At 60.4% G+C, this 22,329-nt stretch overlaps 1 protein-coding gene across 6 annotated transcripts; it reads right to left on the bottom strand.

The window, feature by feature from the left end:
- Nucleotides 1–883: 883 nt before the first annotated feature.
- DAZAP1 (DAZ associated protein 1) lies at nucleotides 884–21,256 on the bottom strand. Of its 6 annotated transcripts, XM_036890012.2 has the most exons (13): nucleotides 21,021–21,256; nucleotides 14,107–14,147; nucleotides 13,494–13,660; nucleotides 13,214–13,279; nucleotides 11,999–12,109; nucleotides 10,951–10,999; nucleotides 8,030–8,112; nucleotides 5,464–5,617; nucleotides 4,314–4,343; nucleotides 4,103–4,243; nucleotides 3,304–3,480; nucleotides 2,630–2,702; nucleotides 1,685–1,809 (listed from the first exon to the last, which is right to left on the bottom strand). In XM_036890012.2, exons 1-12 carry the CDS (start codon nucleotides 21,047–21,049, stop codon nucleotides 2,644–2,646), a joined length of 1,107 nt encoding a protein of 368 aa, XP_036745907.2. In that variant the 5' UTR covers nucleotides 21,050–21,256; the 3' UTR covers nucleotides 1,685–1,809; nucleotides 2,630–2,643. The 6 variants fall into 6 exon arrangements, with proteins under 6 accessions (XP_036745906.2, XP_036745905.2, XP_036745908.2 ...); XM_036890011.2 differs by lacking the exon at nucleotides 2,630–2,702 and having other exon boundaries at nucleotides 884–1,809; nucleotides 11,999–12,106; nucleotides 21,021–21,252; XM_036890010.2 differs by lacking the exon at nucleotides 2,630–2,702 and having other exon boundaries at nucleotides 884–1,809; nucleotides 21,021–21,251.
- Nucleotides 21,257–22,329: the final 1,073 nt, after the last annotated feature.

Here is a 22,329-nt window from a genome sequence, read left to right as displayed (position 1 = left end):
GGGACAGGAGGTCAGGGTCAGCAAAACAGAAAGGTACGGCCCTGCCAGCGGTGCAGATGGAGGAGGGGGCCCCAAGCCGAGGCCACGGCACTTCCAGAAGCTGGAAGAGGGGGACACGGTTCTCCCAGGGTCCCCGGAGGAGCCGGCCCTGCCCGCCGGGATTTAGGGGAACAAGGCCTGTGTGGATACCCACCCCTGGAACCTGCGAGAGTAAACGTGTGTCATTTTAAGTCATCAAGTTTTGGTGATTTGTCACAGCGGCCCATGGAGACCACACACACTAGGAAGGGGGGATTCACCCCCATTCACAGCCTGGGCCCCAGAAGCTCCCTTTCTCAGGGCTGCATGTAGGGGTTTCACAGACTGTCACAGCCCCTTCCACCTGGGGAGCGGACAGGCGTCATGCGGTTCAAGACCACACTGTTGGCGGCTCGAAGGACTTGGCTTCTCACCACACACACAGGACAGGCCACAGAGGGCGGCTGGAGCTCCCCGGCCCCAGTGCCTTCCTCCCCTGTCCTCATCTGCGGGATGAAGCAGGTCCCAGCGGCAGCCCCTGGCTGCAGCACTGGCCGCCATGCGACGCTACATTGACAGCTAGGGGCCCCGAGGGCCACACTGCCAATGGCCGTTTGTGGGAAGGGAAGCCACAGCCCACATGTCCCTCCTGGCCAATCCCTGCCCGCATCTGTCCAGACGCCTTCTCCTCAGCAGCCGGCAAGTGGCCTTCAAACTGCAGAGCCCCAATGCAGGGGTCACGGTCCCCACCCATGGCCTGACACCCGCTCTGCTGACCTGAGGGACCCCACTCGGGGGGCGGCTCCAGGCATGGAGGGGGGCGAGGCCAGGGCGGGGCGGGAACAAACGGACACAACCCACTGTCTAATCCAAACGCACTTCTCTTTATTCAAACCAGGGTCAAACTGGTCAGTGGGCGCCCGGGAGCCCCGAGCATGGAGGGTGGCTGACAAGGCCTCTTTGTCCTGGACGCAGGCCCAGACACGGGGTGGACGCCGTGAGGCCGGCTGGGCACAGCCCCCTTGGTGCACCCGCAGATCCCGCCAGGCAGGTCAGTCGACAAAACCAAGTAATAAACAAAAAACAAAACACACTCAGTAGATTCTTAAGCTCCCAGAGTTTCTGGACCGAGTCCCAACCCTCAAAGCCAAGAGCGAGGGAAGAGAAGCACCTCGTTCCCACCAGTGCCGACCGAAACCCTATTTTAAATTAAAAAATAAGCCAGCATACATCGTAGAAAATTTCTCTTAAAAATCTCACAATTTGTAAATGTATATTTTTTTCTTTAACATAAAAGTTTACAACATACGGTAAAACAAAAGGCTCAGGAAAAAAATTTCAAAAAAAGGAAGAAAAAGAAACCTGAAGTTCAGAATTAAAGCTGAAAGATGTTTTTAACCCTGTTGTTGAACCAGTGACTTCTTTTTATTGTGCTGATGGGTTAGAGAAAGAAATATATTTAAAAACTTCAGTCCAGACACCCACAGCCGCTTCCAAAAGCTTCTCACCCACCCCCTGAGGTGGAGTTGCTCTTTTCCCGCCAAGTCTGTGATTGTCACGAGTTCACAAGTCTCGAATCCTGGGTCTCGGTGACCTGCCGTGCACGGGCGCCAGCTGGCTAGCGTCGGTAGGGGTGGAATCCTTGCACGTTGTGGTTCTGACCTCGTCCAAAGCCACTTCCGCCGGCGGGGGGCCCGCCCGAACCTGGAACTGCAGGACCCCCGTAGGAGGGGGGCTGCTGGCTGGGGTCTGAGAAGCTCTGTCCGAAGCCAGCCAAGTCTTGTCCGTAACCTGCCAGGGGAGAGTCCAGTGAGCCGGGCAGCAGGGGGCCCTACTTCCAATGAGGCAGGGCGGGCGGAGGCCTAGGGGTGGCTGGTCGGCAAGCTTGGCCTGGGCCAGGCTGACCCCATGGCAGCTACCACATGAAAGAGAAGCAGCCCTGGGACCTCCCAGTCCATCCTGTCCCCTCTGCCTGTTCCCCACTCATTCCCCAAAGGCTGGGGCTCAGGGCCCAGCGCAACTCTGCGCCCCCGGTGGCCTCACAGCTTGGAGACAGATGGACTGCCCGCCTCGAGGATGCTGGCTGCTAGGAATGTAGGCATGGCTTTCAGTACCTGAGGAAACACCGGCCGGCCCCGGGCTCCCTGCAGACGCCCCATGGCCCCAGCACAGAACTGGGGCTTATTACAACCAACTGGCACTGACCCTGGGCTTCAATGACATGCACAGCCTGCCCCACTCACCTTGCAGGCTGGGGCCCATCTGCAAGGGGGGGCCACACTTGGAAGGCCAGCCCCTGGCCCTGGGTTCCTGGGGGAGCGGGGGGAGGGGGGGCGGTGCACGAAGGCAGGGCCCCATCCCAGAGGGCACAGTCAGGCCCACCCCTGCTGGGATGGCAGAGGCAGTGATGCCCGATGCCCAGGTGCAGGCAGGGTGGAGAGGGTGCCACCTACGTAGGCTACATCACTGCACAACCTGACCGTGAGGGTGTAAGCAGTGCGCGCCCAAAGCTGGGCGAGTCTCGAGAACAGATACCCAGGCCTGGAGAGACGAGGCCAGATGACCACCCAGGGCAGCCCTGGCAGAGGCCTGTGGCGGGGGGCATGCTCACCCCACTGGGCCAGCTTACGGCCTGCTCCGGATGGGGTGTGGGACCCATGACTCTGCCTGGGGCCCCCGAAGCCCTGAAGGGGAGGAAAGGGCACGGTGTCCCCGTGCAGTCGTTGGGTCAGCCACCAACGGCGGCATTTGTGGGCAAGAGCGGCTTCTACTTGGAGACACTGCACTCTTAGTTGACACAGTCAGAGCCCCAGGTGGGGCAGGCCCCGCAAGACCTGACCCCTGGGCACAGGCTGCTCCCTGGGCTCCCCCGGCCTCCCACAAGCCCCGCCCACCCGGCTGCAAACCACCTTCCTGCAGACCTGAGCTCGGAGGCCCTGCCTCCACAACCAGGCCCCTCCAGTGAAGCACGACACCAAGGCCCCCACCAGCAGCTGCCCCAGACCAGGGCCGCAGGCCCACAGAGCCTGCCCCGCACTCAGAAAACCCAGACAAGTGAGGGGCGGGCCTGCTGGTGCGCACACAGCCTCAGAGTCCCAAACCCAGAGGCCCTGGGACCCCCAGTGCCCAGTCCACACTTTTCTGTGATGACCACCCTAGCAAAAAACAAGAATGCCGCTCCGTGCTGTTAGGCCCCAGATCACGTGCCCTCCCGACAGCCCACCCAGGAATCCACCTGCGAGGGAGGCAGGTCCCGGAGGGCAGGGCAGGGCAGGGGGCACCCACCATACTGGCTATAGGGGAAGTCTGGCTGGGCAGTCGGGGCTTTGCTCATGTCTGGGGCGGCCTGAGACGGAGGCGGGGGGAAGGCCAGAGGTGCAGCCCCTGGAGTGGCCGGTGGAGGAGGGACCCCCGGAGGGGCAAACTGATCCGGTGGGGGAGGCGGAGGCCCATAGCCAAAACCTGCAAACAAACAGAAGAGAACACAGACAGGGCACCTGCCCCCGGCCCACACGCACCTGAGACCCCGGGGCAGCCAGGGGGACCGCAGGGGCAGCGCAGGCAAGGAGCTGCCCACAGCGCCAGTGAGTGCCAGACACTGAGTGCAGACGACTGTGGGACCCGACGAGGACAGGAGCCGGCCGCAGCCCAGCCCGCTGCTCTGGGGGACAGGAGTCCCGGAGCCACCCTGCAAGACCGGGCTCACGCCCACCCTTGCCCGGACCTTGGACCGAGACACTGTTTCTATCCACCTCTGGTGTCCTTACAATTCAATCAGATGTGGTCCAGACCAGAGCCTGAAAATATGCTGGGTCCAAACCATGGCCTGCCTGAGAGGAACCCACACCCAGGCCCAAGAGCTCAGCAGGAAAGGGGACGGGGACGTACCTGGTGCTAACGCCCCGCCAGCTCTGGCACCGGCTTCTCTTTACTGCTGCTGGCAGGGTGGGGGCGGGGTGCCAGGCCTGCCACTGGGGGCACCGCTCTCAGCGAGTGCATGGGCCCTGGCGCACCTCACAGCTCCGTGCTGAGGGCGCCTGGCAGGTAGGGACACTGTGTGATGAGGGGGCTGTGATAGACTTACTGAATTGTGGGGGGGCGCCGTAGCCCTGGGGGAAGCCCTGTGGCGGCGGGAACCCTCCAGGAGGAGTGGACACGATGTAGGAAGCGAACGGTGGGGGCGGCGGGGGAGCTCCTCTTCCCGCAGGGGGTGGTCCGTAGCCTCCTGGAACAGGCGCGGTGAGGAGGGTGACCTCTGACCCCCTCCCCCTGCCCCCCCACAAACAAGGACTTACCGATTGCCTGTCCTGCTGGCACCCACATTCCTATACAGGAAGACAAAGAAGGGGTCGGCGCTGTGCCACTCCATGGCGCAGACCGGGGCACAGCCACCCTGCGGCCCCTCAAGTCTGGCATCGGTGTTGGCCGGGCATGGGGAGGGAGTTCCAGCCCCAAGTGAGACTCCTGGGCAATGGGGGCTGCCGCTTGGGCCCTGCTCCTGCAGGACGCTCAGAAGCCCGTCCCCCGGGATGCACACAAAGGACCTCAGCCTGCAGCCCTGGGCCCGGCAGCTCACCGGCACCAGCCCCAAGGGCTCAGTGCCGTTTCCTGCAGGTGTGTTTTATTTTGTCATAAAATATATGTTTTTAAAAAGGCAGCCCTGGGTGCAGAAAGTTACCCCTGGCCTCCTCTCTGCCCTCCCTGGACGCTGCCCCCTACTTGGGCTTCTAAAGTGGGTGGAGGGTCCCAAATCAGGGCGCTGGGCCCCCAATCCCCACACCAACTGTCCCTGACCCCCATTCCCTCCCACACAGGAGACCCAGGCCAGCCGGGACAGCCGCAGCCGGGGAGCTGGAGCAGAGCACAGGGCCTGGGACAGGAGGGACCCAGGCCTCCCCAGCACCTCACTGGGGTCCCGACAGGCAGGCCAAGTCCACCCCCTCTCCTGCTGCAGGCTTTCTGCCATAGGCTCCAAACACCCCCCCACCACGCCCCAGAGGCAGAGGCCACAGGGACAGCCGGGGAACCCTGGCGACCATGCGGCCCCTCTGCGAAGCCCTGCACTGGGGCAGATGCTCACAGCTCTGCTGGCCACGGTGAAGCCCAACTGCCCAAACCACATGCGGGGACCTTGGCATGGCCCGAGCACGCAGCCCAGGATCACACAGGCCTCAAGGCGACTAGGACCCCAGTGCATGGGCATGGCCTTGCTGCGACCCCTCGCCTGCTGAGCACCGCTCCTATAGTGCGGCCCACGCCGCAGGGGGCCCAGACCAACCTGCCGGGCCGATGCCTGGGACAGGATGCTCCCCCACCCGCCTTCACCTACTCCGGCAGGGCCCACCACGGCCCCAAGTCAGAGGGATGGGTGCCTGCGGTTGCAGGAAGCTGCCACCCCTCCGGCTGGGAACCTCACCCATCCCAAGCCTGCCCGGCGTGCCTCACCTTGTGGGCCGTAACCCTGCTGCCAGGTGGGAGGGGGCTGGCCTGCCCAGCCGTTGGCAGCGCTGGGCACGACCCGGCTGCCCCACTGGCTGGCACCTGGCTGTCCTGGTGCTTGGCTTTTGCTGTCCCGAGGTTCAGCCCGTTTAACTTCCACCTGGACAAATGGAGTTCTGGTTTAGGGAGGCGCCGAGGGTCATGGACCCCCTGCCCTCAGACACACCCTCAATTACTTATGACTACACTTAGCATCTTATTACAACTTAAAACTAAGTACTTAACTATAATCCTTATTTAGGCCAGTAGCAGTAGCTTTTTCTCTTAAAAAGTACTTTTCTGGTTGTTTAATTTTTTTACTTAAAAAGTGTTTCTCAGGTACAACAGATGCAACCATAAGACACGCCGCGCCCCATCTGCTGCAGGGCAGGGGGCAAGAGCCGAGAGCCCTTGCTTTCGGGTGTGACACGGGATCTCTCAGTCGAGGCAGAATGGCAGTGCCTGCCGCCCACGGCCTGTAGGCCCAGGGACACAGAGACCACCACCACGCCTGCACAGCCACCCTCGCGGGTGCCGTGGAAGAGGACCTCCGCTGGGAGCGGCCAGGCCAACGGACACGAGGACCCTCCGAGCCCACCCCGCCTGCGCTTTCAGCTCATACCTGAGAAACAGTTGGTTTACTTAGGTTTATTTTAAGTGTCTAATGGAAGATAAAGACTTACCTTCCCCAGGCTAACGCTTAAAGAATCTCAATTAACTCAAAATGTCGGAGGGAATGGATGTGGTAAAGAGAATCTTACAATTACATCTAACAAAAAAGTAAACGAACATGCAATAAAATGGACATTTGAATCAGTAAGCAATCTTCATACTGTGTTAGGTCAGCAGCCCAGGACCCCTCCTCTTTGAACGTGGGGCTGGGGCAGTGGGGACCAGCGGGCGTGCCCTGCTTCTACGCGGGGGCTGCCGCAAAGCTCCCTCCCCCACATAGCCTGTCAAACACAGGCAGACCGACAGCAGCAAGGCCCCCAATTCTAGGGCTGCCTCAGCATTTGGGAATCCTCAGTTTTTCTCGTTTTTAATGATAGATTTTAACGAGAAGAGACTTGGAGTCATCTGGGGTCTCAGTCTGGTGAGCTAAGCCTTGGTTTTGGAATCTGCCTTGAGGCCCTTTCTAGTAGGGGAGGAGCAGGAAATGGGGCCAAGACTGAGGCCCTCACCTCCCAGAGCCTGGTGGAGGGGCAGAGTCCCCATCAGTACAAGGCAGGGTGAGAGCAGGACGAAGGGGGCATTCCTGAGAACTCAGATCAATGGATGTATACACGCTCTCCTCCAGGGAACTGGGTCTCTGCTTATAAAGCAAGGCAGGCCTTGGAATTTGAGACAGATGTCCTTCCTGTTGGAACAGGGGTGCAGTCCCTGGCACTCGGCTCTAATTACGAGTGGGACCCAAGCCCTGTACGGTGGAAGCGCTCACTGAAGGGTGGCGGGGATGTCGCATCTGGCCCAGTGAAGGTCAGGGGTGGGGCTGGGGTCTGGCCCCTCACACATCTTACTTTTGTAAGTGACACCCACACCGAGAAGCCCCTCGGTCACCTCCTTGTCCTGCAAAACCAGGGGCTGCCCAGGGACAGGGGCAGATGGTACGATCAGCACACCTGTTTGCCCCCAAAGCAGGACCACGCCTCTTCCAAATTCTAAACGTCACAGTACCTTAAAACACTGAAGGTGGTGGACTCCCATGAACTTGTGCTCTTAACTGGCATGCATCCTTGAATCCGCATGCTGATTTTAAACTAAGAGATTCAACGAATGTCAGAGGGAGACTTGCGCCCAGTTTAGTCAGGTTCGAGTGGAGTTGATTAAGCTGCCACAGAACCTCAGCCACCTGCATATAGAGAACAGCCACGCACGCTGCAGCGTTTACCAGCTTCCAGGGGGCGGCCAGCAGGCGGGGAGCGGGCAGTGAGGACCAGACAGGAATCCTGCCAACACGCTGGCCATGCGCTGACCAGGCCCCCTCCAAGGCAACACAGTATGAAGATGAACCGGAGGTCACTTGACTGCATGGAGTTAAGTACTACCGAGAGCATGTGGCTGGGGCCGGGTGACACAGTAAGTGACCCAATTAAAAAACCAATCCTTCAGGATGTTTACGTCTCGTTCGGTTTTACAAGGAACTGTTGTCAAAGGTTCGCGATTGGTTCGCTGCCATCGCATTAGGAGACAATCGGAATGCGGACAGACATCTGAAGGAGTGGCCACTGGAACCAAGCCTGAGGCAACCCGCGGTTTCACTGGAGGCTGCCCGGCAGGCCACCCACCGCTGCCACCCCACCCGCCTGGCCACCCTCCTTCCAGCGCAGGGCCGAGGGCACAGCCCGGAGCCACGTACAGAGCCGCTCGGCAGGACGGGCCTTGCTTCTGCAGAACCAGGTCTGCCCACAGCAGAGGGTCCCAGGGCGGCTCACCCGGCCTTTTTTCTGCTAGAGATTTTTTGTTTCCAGTGAAATCCTGAAGTTGCCTAAGACTTGGTTTGGTCTTAAGGTAAAATAAAACTACAACTACACACTTTTTTGCCCATGATGTCGTGAAAATGCATGTTGACAGCCTGGTCCACTGATTGTTCGTCCTCGAAAGTAATAAATCCAAAACCTAGCCAACGACGAAGAGTGAATCAGGTAGCAGGGTGTTGTGACACAAAACAGGATGATGAACAGTATTAGGGACAGGCCGAGGGATCGACCCTGGGTTCCAGAGAAGCCCATGTGAGCGGCCGCGGGGGGCTCCCAGCAGGGAGCGCTCTGGGCGCAGGTGGCCTGGGACAGCCAGCGCTGTAGCTCGGGAAGCGAGGGCCAGCCCGGAGCAGGCCCCGGGGCAGACCGGCAGGAGGAGTGGGCCACCCGCGGCCCTTTGCGGCCCTCCGAGGGCAGCCGGCGGCTCCTGCGGGCAGGGCGGGTGAGGGCGCCTCAGTCGGCTGTGTGGGTGCATGTCTGCTTTTCTGGAACCCAGGATTCTCCCCCTTGGCTTCATCTGCTTTGCACTAGTGCTGACAGCAGCCATACATCGTTCTAGCGCGTTAACCAGTACATCTCTACCACAGTTAGTGCCTCGCTAAGCTTACCCAACACGTTGGGTAAGCCCAAGGAGTCCCATCAAGGTAACATTCGTGTGCATACAGGTATCTATCTGTACGTATCTACGTGAGTAAAATACACAAAGATACAGGCCACAGCGGGTTCCAGCAGGTCAAACTGCTGTCGGCAGCAGAGAGAGAGGTGCCATGTCATCAAAGAGAATTTAAGGGGAAAATTTAGCATCTCCCAAACAAGCAAGTGGCAGTATAAACGAAGTTTGGTTGGTCTGCGTGAGCATGCCCACCTGCTAACAGGCGTTTCGGGCCCTGTCCGCTGCACTAGCTCCCGGGGCCCACCCGCTCTATGCCAAGAGGAAGCGTGCGGCAGCCAGCTGCCCGGAGACTCCACAGAACACAAGGTGGGCAAGGGGCTGGGCTGAGGGTCAAGATGGCTCAAGGGGCGTGGGGGATGTAGGAGCCAGGGGCAGGGGACAGCCTGGGGCAGCTGCAGGGCGGGGTAGGCCATGCAGGGAGGGCCCTGTGGAAGGAGAGCCACCCAGGGGCTCTCACGCTGGCTGCAGTCGCCAGGACTATGGGCAAGAATGTCAGCAGAACCGCCAGGGGAGGGGTAGTAGGGGAGGCACCTCGGACAGGTGCACTGACACTGGCAGGAAAGGCCACCTGGGGTCCCTGGACATGTTCTCTGTGCACATGCGTGTGCCTGAGGCCTGATCACGCACGCACATGCACAGAGAATGCGCGCGCGGTGAGAATGGAATTGCAGCCGCAGAATTGAAGGCACAGGGAAGGCAAAGGCTGGAGCAGGGCTGTGGGGCCTGTGGGCTGGAGGTCAGGGCTTGCTGCCCGGCAGCCAGACACATGCGGAGCCCTGGGACGGGCACTGGGGAGGACGGGGACAGTCTGAGACGCAGCACGGACAGGGCTGGGCGGGTGGGGGAGGCAGAAGGTTGAGAAAGTGGGCACAAGCTCGCCCAGGAGCCCCGCTAACCTGCTACCTGCTGCTCCTAGCGCCACTCCCACCCCGCCTGCCTAGCTCGAGGGCTGGGTGACTGAGGTGGCCCATGGCCCAGCCCCAAGCGCGCATCCTGCCTCGGGCTGACCAAGGGAGCTAAGAGCTGCCCTCAGGAGTCCCGGGTCCTGAGGCTCCAGGGCCGGAGGCCAATGGTGGAACACAGCCTGGGTGATGACAGCAAGTTAAAAGTCAACATTCTCTCAAAGTGCAGGAGTGTCTGGAACCACAGGGCTGAGTGGTCCGTTACAGCGCGAGAGGCGGTGAGTCGAGGGGAAGGAGCCCGGGGGCAGACATCTAGGGATGCGTCTGTCTCTCAAGAGGCGACATCACCACTGAGGAAGTGGACAGAAACACACTGAAACTTCGTTTACACCCCACTGGAGCAAAGCCTGTCCCCTCCTCTGGCTGCGGGACTGGCCTGTACCTGTGTGATATAATTTAGCACCTGGAGAAAAGAAATCTAAAGAGATATCGTTAATCACAAACAATTCACAGAGAGAAAGAAAACAACTTACTTAGCGTTACTGTACTGTGAACACTTAATTATGTCACTAAGCGCGTATGTCTACGTTAAGATAAGACTAAGACTTAACAGCCTAATCGACATGAAGTGAGGAAACGTTACTTAATCAATCATGGAGCAAGAGAAGGATGAGATTCAAATGGCAAACTATTCTCCAGCATGGCGGGCGCATGCTGTGGGCAGCGCGGCCCAGTGCGCTGGGGATCTCGCCCGGCCTGGGCTGTGGCTGCAGAGCCCAGGGTGGCAGGTCGGTTCACAGCTGGGCCAAAAGCCGTCGCTGAACCAAAATGTGCAGGCGGGAACAGGCAGCAGCAGCCACAAAAAAAGGGCATGGGAACTAGGCGCCCACTGCCCCTGCCCCCAGACCAATTTGGACGTGGTGTGGGCGGCCCGGGGACCAGGCGGACATGGGCTGAGAGGGCCTCCCTGGCCTGGTCCCCCTGACTCGGGAGAAGAAACAAGAAAAACAAGAAAGCCTGGGATGGAAACAGGGAGCCCGCGTCCGAGCTGGGATGGGCAGACCGTGCCCAACACTGCAATGCCCTGACTGGGGGACTGAAAACAGGAGCGTCGTGAGGGGAGGTCACGACTTAAAAGAAGGCAGATCTGTCAGTACACATGTAAAAACAGAAACTGGGTTGAAATTCATGTCAGGTTGTAAAAACTTCAAAAGAATGAGCCAAAAAAAAAGACAGTGGCGTCTGACCTTGGTTGGCATGGCAGCGGCTGCTCGGAGCCTACATTTTGATCGGGGGCCTCCAAATGGTCCTGTTCTGAGGCAATGCTCACTACAACCACCACCTAATTGTGAAATAGTTTGCCATCTGAGGGGAAGGTCAAGGACAAATCCATCTCTTTTACCTCGAGGCCTCTGCTTCTCCGCATCGTAGATCATGACCACTTCTGTGACCTGGAAGAGAGACGGCATTCCGGGATCTGGGTGTCATGGGTGGTCACAAGCACACTGCCTGCCGCAAGTCCCGGGGTAAATGGCGGCCTTGTGGGGTCAGAGGTCAGGGATTCCCAGGCTGGAAGCAGGCCAAGGAGGGCATGCACGGCCTGGCCTGCATGTCCACAGTGGAAAGCTGGGAGGCCGTGCCCCACAGGGCCCACAGGAGGGCCGGGGCAGGTGCCGGGACGGAACGGGCCAGACTCAGTGCTCAGACGCCCACGCCAGCCTGCCTCGGTCAGCAGCCTCCCTGCCCCTTGTCCGCCCAGCCAACAGGGTCCGTGACCTGCAGCAGCCCAGGGTGACATGCCCAGGGTGTGACAGGATGCCCTGCTCATGCCATAGCCCACACTCTGCCTGCCCCATGAGAGCAGAGCTGTGTGTGACCCCAGGGAACTCTGAACACCCTACAACTATAAGGGACTTGAGTCTTATCCAGAAGACAAACCCGGCCTGGAAGCAGATCCACGTCACTGAGGAAGTCTCCCGAGATGCCCAGCCAGGCACCGGTGCTCCCCAAGACAGTGGGGTCCCCTGGGCGAGAACCCCCGCCCCTCCCCTCCTGCCCTGGCCCAGGCCTGCCCTCGGATGCAGCCACAGCTGCCACTGCTGGTCCTGGGGTTGGATTTGACCCAAGGATCCAGATGGACCGTGTCTAGAACCCAGGCACAGCAGGCCAGCTCCCGTGGCCAAGCTGAGCCCTGCACCCCCGAGCAGTGTGCACATGCTGTGCATGGCCAGCCCAAAGGGCCTTCCAGGAGGTTGGCCTGGGGCTAAGATTTGCCTGGAAAAGCCGTAAATCCTCTCCCGGTGGCCAACAGCCATGAAGAGCATGGACGGGGCACGGGTCCGGTTTGTTTGGGGCGGCTCAGGGGCTAGAGAAAGCCACTAGGCCTGACCTGCTGTGGACGTGGCTCCAGCACCCGCCTGTGTGACCGAGCAGAGGTCGGGGGAACTCACCACTCCGAATTTCTTGAAGTACTCCCTGAGCTCCGTCTCACCGCAGTTGTGAGGGATCCCACCGACAAATATCTTATTTGATTTACTGTTGTCACTCCTGGGTCCTTTCTGCTGTTTTAAGAAGGAAAAGGAAGTCAGTTCATGCTGGACCCCACCGCCGTGCTTGCCCTGGTCCTGCAGGACGAGGCCCCGGCAGCGGTTTTAGGAGCAGCTAGAAGCCAGACCAAAGCAGAAACCCAGGGAACCTGAGAACCCAGCCGGCGGTGAGCGGCTGCTCCTCCTCCTGAGAGGCCTAGGGCAGCGCCACACTCGTCACCTAGGGGCAGAGGTGGGGGGGCCCAAACTCAGCTCCCGCTCCTGATGCCCCTTATCCTCTCCACCCAAGGGTCTCATGGGTTAAGCTGACCCAACTGGTCTGGATTAACGAGGACCAAACTGGAAGGTGGGCGAGGGGCTCTGGGACTCAGGGTGTGGGCCCTGGTCGTGCCTGTTCTGAGTGAGCGGCTCAGGGGCTGTGGTGCAGCAGGGCCTGCGCGTGGATCTGCCTGCCTGTGGCATGAGGCCCGTGGCAGCCCTGGGGTTGCACCTGGGCTGACAGGTGGTTGCTGGGACAGTGATGCCCTGGCGGGGCCAACAGGTGCTCAGGCCGCCTAGCCTGCTGATCAGACCTGTGCCGAGAGCCTGCACTGTGCCCAGGAGGACTTTCCTCGAGGACAGGCACATCCAGTGATGGCCTTCTCTGAGAAGTGCTGGGTAGGGAAGGGGTGTGGGCAGTGGGTGACGGCCAGGAGCCTGCCAGCCGGCAAGCACCAGGGCCACACATGATGGGCGCAGAGTCGGGGGGAGGGGATGCCCCTGCACCAGCCCCAGCAGATCTGGAGGGTGGAGCCTCAGACCAAGGATGATGAGGGCGCAGTGCAGAGCGAAGGGTGGCGGGAGCAGAGGGCACCCTGGCTGCCGGCCCACAGGGGCAGGTTCCCGACAGGCCAGCAAGAGCTGTCCTTTTCTTTAAGGCAGACTATAAGAACACTCTTGGCTGTGAGACAAAAAACTTATAGCACTGGATACACCTGAGTAGTTCTAGCCGCTCAAACAACAACCTAGACCTCCTGTTGCCCTCGATCTTTGCGGGCAAAGTCAGCAGATGAGAGGCACAGGTTTCCCCCCTGCTGTGGCTGCGGGGCAGGGAGGGAGGCCGCCTGCCTAGCCCCTTACCCATCCTTCCTTGGGCCGCGTCCTCTCTGGCTGCATCCCCCGAGGCGTGCACGGCTTTGGGTCGATCTGTAGGAATCGCAGATGAGCCAGTGCTGAGTGTAGGGCCACACCCAGAAAAGGTGTCTGTACGGCCAGCTCCTGCCCCAGCCGCACCCCGGATCCTCATGCTGCTTCACTGGGCAGAGGCCGGCCCCTGGCTGAACCCCCCCAGGTCAGGGACAGAGGGAGCTGGGGTTGTTGCACACGGATACGGAGGTGTGGCTCCGGGAAGGACACTCACGTTTCGGCCGTCCAGTGTGTGTGGCCTACTGGCCAGCACCGTCCCCACACAGTTTGGGTCTTTAAATTTGACAAACCCAAAGCCTCGAGACTGGTTGGTGGTTTTATCTTTCATGATCACACAGTCCACAACTTCTCCATATTGGGAAAAGTAGCTGCGGAGAGTCTCTGCTCAGGGATTGGGAGAGAAAGACAAACATGCATGCCAGTTACGCGCAGACGTGTGCGCACACGTGCTGCTTCACCAGCCTGACCCAGAGACTTCTAACCTGACTAGTCGACTCACCTGGGGGGTAGTAGGGAGGGTGAAGTACAGGGAGGGACAGGTGCCCAAGGGCGCCCAGGAAAGTGCCAACCCGGCCCAAACTTCCCGCTCCACTGAGCTGGGCCACCGATCGCCACGGAGCCGGCTCGGCTAACCAGCTCTGCGGTGCGCAGCAGGACGAAAGCTGCAGTTTTAAAACAAGATGGGTCCTCTGTGCCCAGCCAGTGCCCGATCAACTGCCTCTCCTCCCCGGAGAGCAGGACAACACCCGCCAAGAATCAAAGAGCCACCCGGGGGTAGCAGGAGAGAGGCCCAGCTGAGGGCAGGGCAGCGCCACGCCCGTGCCTACCTTGGGTGGTGCTCCAGTCCAGGCCGCCCACGAAGAGCTTCCTGCAACCCAACAGACCGCCGTCAGGCCCAGGCAGCTCACATCAGGGGGCCGCCTGCCTGCCCGCCCACCCTCCCCAAGGTGGTGCCCCCAGATTGGGGTCATGCCATCCCTGGCCTCATGGGCCACGGACCTGCTGCGCCGGAGGGGGCTGGTGGGGAGCCGGAGCTCTGACAGGCTGGCCGCCGGTCCAGAACTGCACGGGCACAGGCGCCGCCCCGCCGCTCCTGCCACCACAGCTGACCCTGGAACCGCAGGGGCTGCCCTGCTTGGGTCCACCTACACAGGTTTTTGGAGGTTTGCAACGATCTAGAAAATCTCTTTCCTCTCTTACCAACTCTAAGAATAGAATCCACGGAACACATGAAACGTGTGCCCATCAGCTGTTTATGTCACCGTACGTTCTGGTCATAGGTTCTGGTCAATGGCAGGCTACAAGTGGCTAAGTTTTTGGGGAGTCAAATGTTGTATGTTGTATGCAGATTTATGACCGCACACGGGAGGGGGCAGCACCCCTAACCCCCACACTGTTCAAGGGTCAAGTTGTACTTGTAGAGTTAGATGACATGAGATTACAGATAAACCAGAACGACGCTGAGATGAAGACCAAAGGGCAGAGCCCCAGATGCCCACCCGTGGCCAAGGGTGGGGCCCACCATCACTGGCCAGGTCCCCGCAGCTCCAGAAGGCACCCCCAGGGCCTGGGCTGTCCTTCTGGGCGGGTGCAGCAGGACTTGGGGAAGACTGCCGCGGGCCTGCACACCCTGGGACGGGCGCAGAGCCCAACTGAGCCCCTTCCGGCCTCTCAAGCACGGCTGGGAGAGTGCCCTCCCGCTCGCACCGTGCCGGGGGACAAGTTCCCTGCTGTGTCTCTTGACAGGATGTCCAGCCTCCTCAACCCACACGGGTGTGACAGGAGGGCCTGGTGGCAGTGACCCTCCACCCTGCCTGCTTCACCAGGAAAAGCTGCACCCAGCACTAACTGGTGGGCCTGCAGATGCCAGTGCGTGGACCAGGCTCGGTCCCCACCCGGGACATGGGGCCCCACAGCCCCCAGCAGATCACGGCCTACGCAGCCTGAGGTGGGCGGCTCTCCCTCCGCCAGAGGACACACCACCCCTGCCCAGTGCTGCCAGGGTGCCAGCCCCCCGCACAATGCCGGCGACTGAATGGCTTTGGGGCTCCTTCCCACTCCGGCTTCCTCGCCGAGGAAGGAAGGTCTCGATTCAGCATCTGAGAAACAAGCCCCCCGCCACCCTCAGAGCACCAGCAAACAGGCTGCCGTGGCGTCCACAGCTCAGGCGCGCACCGACCAGGCCGCACCCCCCTCCCTGAGGCCCTGCAGGCTGGCACTTCCCGCGGGCCTGGCCCCAGCAGGGGCGCAGGGCAGACATGACAAGGCCACCCTTAGGCACAGGAACACACAAGGGTTCACTGTGGGAGAGCAGCTTCACTCAGGAAGAAAGACCTCAAATGTTCTCGAAAACCAAAACCAAAACCAAATACTTCCCGTGGAAATGTGGCCTCTGTTTGGCACTGAACCCAACCCAAAAAGCAGAGTAACAAGCAGGTGCCCCCAGGCAACCGCTGGCCACCCCCAGCCCCCAGAGGAGGGACTTGTGAACCAGTCACAGTTCCAGCCCTCCTTTAAGTTTCATATTTGGGAACCAAGGAGAAAAGACCAGAAAACCACCGTCCACACAACCAGCACGATTGGGATCTGCCCGGGGACTGGATGGCGACACGGCACAGACCCTGCCCTGATTTCACTGTTTGCTATGTTCTAATATGACGCGCTTTTGTTTTTGGAGAACAGGACGCACGGAGCTGTCCACACAGGGGCACAGGCGTCCCTACATGCCCAACAACTTCCTGAAAGACACCCAGCATGAGGGGCACGCCTGCCCACTGGCAAGGCTCGACAGGTGGCTGGCCACTATGCCTGCAATCGCTCTGTAAGCCTGAAGTTCTGTGGAAGTTTCATTCTTGAGGAAATGACAGGACGACAGGAAACAGGCCCATCCCGGAGGGCACCTCACACAGAAAGGGACAGCTTAGAACACAGTTTGTTTACTCAGGAGGGAAAAACCCCAGGGCCCCCATGCCAGTGCCGCACTGGGCCCCTCACATGGTCCTCTTTCCTCTCCTCCTGCCCCAGAGGCAAACTTTCCCAGGTCTGCAGATAGGAGGGCCCCACAGGTCCCAGCAGACCCCACTGGCCACCTCCAGAACAAAGCCCAAACCTCTGAGCCTCAGACTTCCAACCAATAGTCAGAAGGGTCCTGGGTGCCAGCCTCCCAAGTAAGCACCCCAGAAGACAAAGGGGTCCTTGCAGCAAAGCCATCACCTAACAATGTGGGCGTGCATGCCTGGCGCAGGGGCACAGCAAGCACAGACACACAACACCCAGGACTCAGATTCAAGGCTAGCTACCCGCTGGGTTCTGGGAGCGTTACTTGGCTGAAGCTGGAAGTCAAGGCCCCCCAGACCTCGTACCCTGTAAGCCCTCAAGGAGCCTGAGAGGCTGTCCATGGCCAGCACGCCTGTTCCCAGGGCCTGAGGCTCCACCTGCCTCTGTTTCCTCTGTTTACCCAGCGTCCCCAGAGCTCTGTCTCAACGATGGATGCCAGGGACATCGTCCTAGAAGCGGCTCTGCAGAAGTGACCTGGCGCGCTGACCTCAGTTAATATTCACCCTCTTCTGCCTGCGGAAACCGAAACCTGCTCCTGGGCAGCTATCCTGCCCTTGCTGTGTACTTTAGGGCGTCCACGTAATACTTAGGCCAGAAGTACATCTTCAGTGGCTTCCTGGGGCAGCACGCTGGTGGCTTTGGGAAGGTGCCATCCCACCTGGCAAGTGGTCCGCAGAAGGGGAGCAGAGAGGGAGAGAGCTGTGCTCAGGCGGGCAAGAACCAGAGGGCCCGGACCATCATGGTTATTTGGCAAAAGGCCCCTGTTCTCAGCGTGTACGGCCAGAGTCCAGGCCCACGCTTCCTGCCTCTCCAGTGGGTGGGGCCTCAGCTCCCTGTGCCTTCATTTCCCTGAAGGAAGGGACGCAGCCCCTGGAGAGACACACAGCCCAGGAGCCAGGAGGCCACCCCACCTCTGGGCCCTTCTGCCACAACAGACACGAAGGCCCAGAGGCAGCTGCTGGGGCGTAGGCCTCACCCCAGAGCTCGCCCATCGCACCTCTAGCCTCTCTCTTGCCACCTGGGTAGTACCGCCCCCTCCCAGGTTGCTGCAGGGGCTGTGTGATACCAGGGAAGCCCCAGGATCTGCCCTGTGCTGACGACCTGGGAGGGGCCCACTGAACGCCTGGTGCCTGGCATCACCTCCCAGACAGGACTTGTGTCCTCCTCAACACCACCCTGCCACCCAGCAAGAGCTGTCTTCTGCCAAAGCATGGCTCACCACTAAGGGCCTGGTGCTGGGACACGGCATAGCACCCTGGAGTGGGCCCGACCATGCCCCTCGATTCGCCAGGACTGCAGGACTCCCAGCTCCCATCTGTCCACCCCTGGGTGACTGTGGGCCAGTCCCCGGTCCCGAAGCCTCGGTCTGCCCTGAAGAGGGAAGGGTCTGCGCACGTGGCAGCTGTCCAGTTGCTGAAGGCCTGCTGCGCCACAGTATGCGCTCTGGGAGAGCCTCTGCATGCAGGAGGGCATGCCACCTGGTGCTAGGTCTGCTGCAGCCACTGGAGGCAGGAGGAAGCCAACCGGAGCGCCTCTGGACAGTGCAGCCGACATTGCAGGCGCCACGCTAGCCCTGCATAGGATGTGTCCTCAGCCACAACAGCGGGTGCCACGGACTCCTTGAGAACAAGGTTGGAGACAGCATTCCCACACAGGGGCTCATTTGGAGAGATCCTGCCTGGGGATGTCTGTGCTCATCACGACTCGGGGAGCTCCTGGCATCACAGGGCTGGGGGCCAATGAGGCTGCTGAGTTCCAGTGCCCATGATGGCCCAGTGTCTCAGTGCCAAGGGGGGGAGCCCCAGCCCAAATAGCTCCAGAACGCAGAGGTGGTGGCCAGAGAGGAGCACCTCCACTGACCACACAAAATAGCCTCTTCCCCAAAACACATGGCCCTCCCACCTCCTGGGCGCTCCACACAAACAGGCATGTGACAAGCTGACCCTCTCCGTCCCTGGTCCCCACCAGCCCAGGCACAGCCAGAGCTCAACTCAAGGCGTCTGCTTTCTAAGCCTCAGCAGCAAGCCTCCAGAAAGCCGTGGCTGCGAAGGACCCCAGCACCCTGCCGTCAGGACTGTGGGCTTAAAGCGGCTGCAGACTCCCGTCTGTTCGGCTTCGCCTTCCCCCCCAGAGCCCCGCCTCTCTGACTGTCCCTCTGCGATGTTCAGGTGTCCTGTCTCACCAGTCTCCGGCTCCCTGACACAAGTCGGCTGCCCCACACCTGTGGGCACCTGACCACCTGACTGGGAATGAGCTGTTCCCCAGTGCCGAGAGGCCAACAAGACGCCAGGCAGAACCTGCATCAAGCGGCCTTTAAGTGGACTTTCAAAGGTCAAGGCAAGGGAAGGGGACTCGGCCAGTCCGCTCAGCAGCGCCCACCCTACCGGGCCTGGCTCCAAAGGGTGGCCATCTGCTCGGCACACGTTAGGCACATGAGCCACCCACCCCTCTGTGCTGGCTGTGACAACCAGGACACCAGGAACACTAAAATCAGGATCTCATCCAGCTCTGTGCTCCCACCAGACTTCCGCACTGACTTCTGAGCCGCTCAGGCTGAGGAGAGGCTTAGTGAAACTCTTCCTTCCAAGACTCAAGACAAGACTCCACAGCACAGATGCCTGATGGGGTGGTGCCCCGGGCACCGCACACTCCAAGGGCTGGACCCCACAACCCCCACACACAGGGCCCTGTCAGAGGACTGCTCAGGAACCGCTCAAGTGGGGCTGACCAGAGACCAAAGCAACAGGGGCTGCAAGTGAAGGTTGGGTCATCAGAGACCACTCGGACTGGCACATCCGGGGAACTCTGCCATCACTATGATGGGCATGGCACACAAGCCCACATGGTAACGACCCAGAGCCACAGCTGTGGTGTCCAGCCAGTAAACTGCAAGAGGACCCCTTGTCGGCGAGCCCACTGGGGCGGAAGCACTGTACTGGCGTAACTGCACAGAGCGGGGGGTCAGAGTGGACCCCAGACTCCACATCCAACAGGAACAAGGCTCCTGCATGAAATAAAAACTAGTCAATATTTTTTGGCAACAGATTTTTTTACTTCCAAAGCAATAAAAAGCTATGAGACATTTGTGGTTTACAAGTTTAAGATTTGGTGACCCGGGTAGATCTGCCAGGGCGGGGAGGGAAAGCGGCCCATCAGGGACCCCAATCCCAATTCCTGGTTCTGCTACCTGCGAGGCAGCCTCCCTGAGCTGCCTGCAGATCCGGATCCTCGCCTTCCCGCCTCCCTTCCTCCCAGGCTGCCTGTGCTCTCCTCCTGGCTGCAGAAGGCTGAGCCTGGGGGGGACACCCACTAACTGGCCTGTGGGACTCACTGGTTTCAGCTGTGCCCCCACTAGAGGTGCGGCAGCTCTTCACCCACCTCACACAACGCTGTCTCCTAGCGCCAGGACCATCTTAGACACAAACAAGGCCTCCATGGTGGGGGACTTTTGGAGAGGGGAACACACAAATAATCATTTTAGGTCCACAGGTGAAACCTGCAGCTGGAGCCCGTTGGGGGGAGGCCAGCCACCTCCCCCACCAAATCAAGCGCTTTGTAAACACTGCGTCTGTTCAAAGCCACGGACACAAGAAACGTGCACAAGGGCACAGAAGCCCTGCCACCACCGTTCTGCTGCTTCAAGAAAGGATTTAACTGTAAAATCACGCTACTCCTTAAGGAGCGGGTCTCTGCAAAGAAAACTAGACCAAACCCCTCGACTAGGACAGAAATGGATTTTCTGGCTCCTTCGGGATCACTTCTCTGGGAACTCCAGCTCATTTAGCATCAGGCAAGGCTATAATTAAAGGGGAAAGCTGAGCTACAACAAACCTCCTCTAGCTAATAGCTGTGTGGAGCAGAAAGGCCTGCATAGCAAGCCTGTTCCGTCCTTCGGCCCGAGGTTCCCTTTTTCTTTATTCTCAATACGCTCACGAGGGCTATAGGGGCTGCGCGGAAGGAGCGCCAACGACATGAAAACAGTTGCAGACGCCCCATCGGGGCCGGGTGCTGCATGGTGGACACCGCGGGGCCCGCCGGACGGGACCCGGGACCGCTCCCCTCGACCTTGGCCCCGCGGGGCCCTCGGTGTGCGCACCTTCCTTGGCGGGGGCAGTGGAAAGGGCGGGAGCAGCAACCATGAGCCGCAAGTGGAAGAAGTTAGGCTGCAGAAGCGGAACCCCCGGGCTGGGCCCGCCACGTGCGCCGACCCGCCAAGTCGGTGCGCGTGCCGGGGCCGCCCCGGCCCCTCCAGGTCCCCATCCGGTGAGCCCTAGCGGGAAATCCAGGCGCGCGAGCCAAGCGGCGACCCCAGACCCCAAGACCCCCAGGTTCCCGTCCAAGGTTTCTCCCCCGGCAGGAAGCGGCGGGGACCCTCAGGACCCCCCCACCCAAGTTTCCCACTGGATGTCTCTCCACAGCCAAGAACAAACGAAGACACCCCCAAATTCCCTTTCGAGGCCCCCTGCCCGGCCAGGAAGTCCCAGGAACCCCCCAGGTTCGCATTCGAGGGTCCTCTCCGGCCAGGCAGCGGCGCGGCCTACCGGGACCCCAAAATCCTCGCTCCGATCCCAGCCCCGTCGGGCCTCCGGCCCCCAGGCCGCCGGCGCGGCCCCGCGGCGTGACCTTGACTGGGCCTGGCCGTCTGGGCGGGGGCCGGGCGGCGGCGCGGGCCCGGTGTCCTCACCCGATCTCGTCCGCGCCTGAGTTGTTCATGGCGACGGCGGCGGCCCTCAGCGTCCCGGGCCCCTGGTTCGCTCCCGCCTCCGGAAGGTCACCGGCCCCGACGCCCTCCCCACTGCCGCGGCCCGGATCTGCGCAACGGCGGCGGGTGCGCTGCCTCCTCCCCTCGGCGCCAACGGTGACCGCGCGCCTCCGCGCCCGCGCCGCCGCCCTGCGCACTCCCGGGCGCGCTCCCGCACGGGGCCTCCGGAGGCGGGGCCAGGGGCGCGCCCGCGTGCGTGCCTGCGTGCGACGACGCACGTCGGCCTTCTTCCTCGAAGTTGGCCGGCGCCGCCGCGAGGCGCGCTGGGAAGTGGAGTCCCTGAGGAAGAGAGCTGGCAGACAGAACCGCGTGCAAGCGCGTGGCGTGCGTGCGTGCACGTGACGGGCGTGCGTGCTCGCTCGCGCGCTCGCGCGCTGGGGCGCACCGGGCTAGGCACCGCGGGGGCGCAGGCGCGGCTGCGGCTTCCTTGTTCAGCCTCAAGTCGGAAACGGCAGGGCCGCGTGGGGTCAGCGGCGCGCGGAGGCCACGCCCCCAAGCGGGGTTACGCACGGCGACGGCGCCTCGTTGTGCTCCACTGCTGCTCGCATGGTGAGGGGGCAACACAGAAAACGATATTGACGGTCTGAGAGGGTCACACACTCGGGTAGAACTGCAATCAAATCCTGAAAATTAAGTGGTTATGCACAGGCAAAAATCTTTTGAGTATAAACATGAGCAACTCTTTCCTGAACACATCTCCGTGGGCAAGCGAAACAAAAACACAAATGAACAAATGGGACTATCAAACTAAAAAGCTTCTGTACAGCAAAGGACACCATCAGCAGAACAAAAAAGCATACTACAGTACGGGAGAATATATTTGTAAACAACTTATCTAGTAAGAGGTTAACATCCAAAATAGATGAACAGCTCACACGCCTCAACACCCAAAATACAAATAACCCTATTAAAAAATGGGCGGAGGATGTGAACAGACACTTCTCCAAAGAAGAAATTCAGGTGGCCAACAGGCACATGAAAAGATGCTCCACATCGTTAATTATCAGGGAAATGCAAATTAAAACCACAGTGAGATATCACCTCACACCAGTAAGGATGGCCAACATCCAAACGACAGACAACAACTGATGTTGGCGAGGATGTGGAGGGAGGGGAACCCTCCTACATTGTTGGGAATGTAAATTAATTCAACTATTGTGGAAAGCAATATGGAGATTCCTCAAAAAACTAAAAATAGAAACACCATTTGACCCGGGAATCCCACTCCTAG

Source organism: Manis pentadactyla, chromosome 12 (assembly GCF_030020395.1).
Source record: "Manis pentadactyla isolate mManPen7 chromosome 12, mManPen7.hap1, whole genome shotgun sequence".
Taxonomy (NCBI): domain Eukaryota; kingdom Metazoa; phylum Chordata; class Mammalia; order Pholidota; family Manidae; genus Manis; species Manis pentadactyla.
Note: the sequence above shows the minus strand (reverse complement) of the source record. Positions and strands in the feature narration are given on the sequence as shown.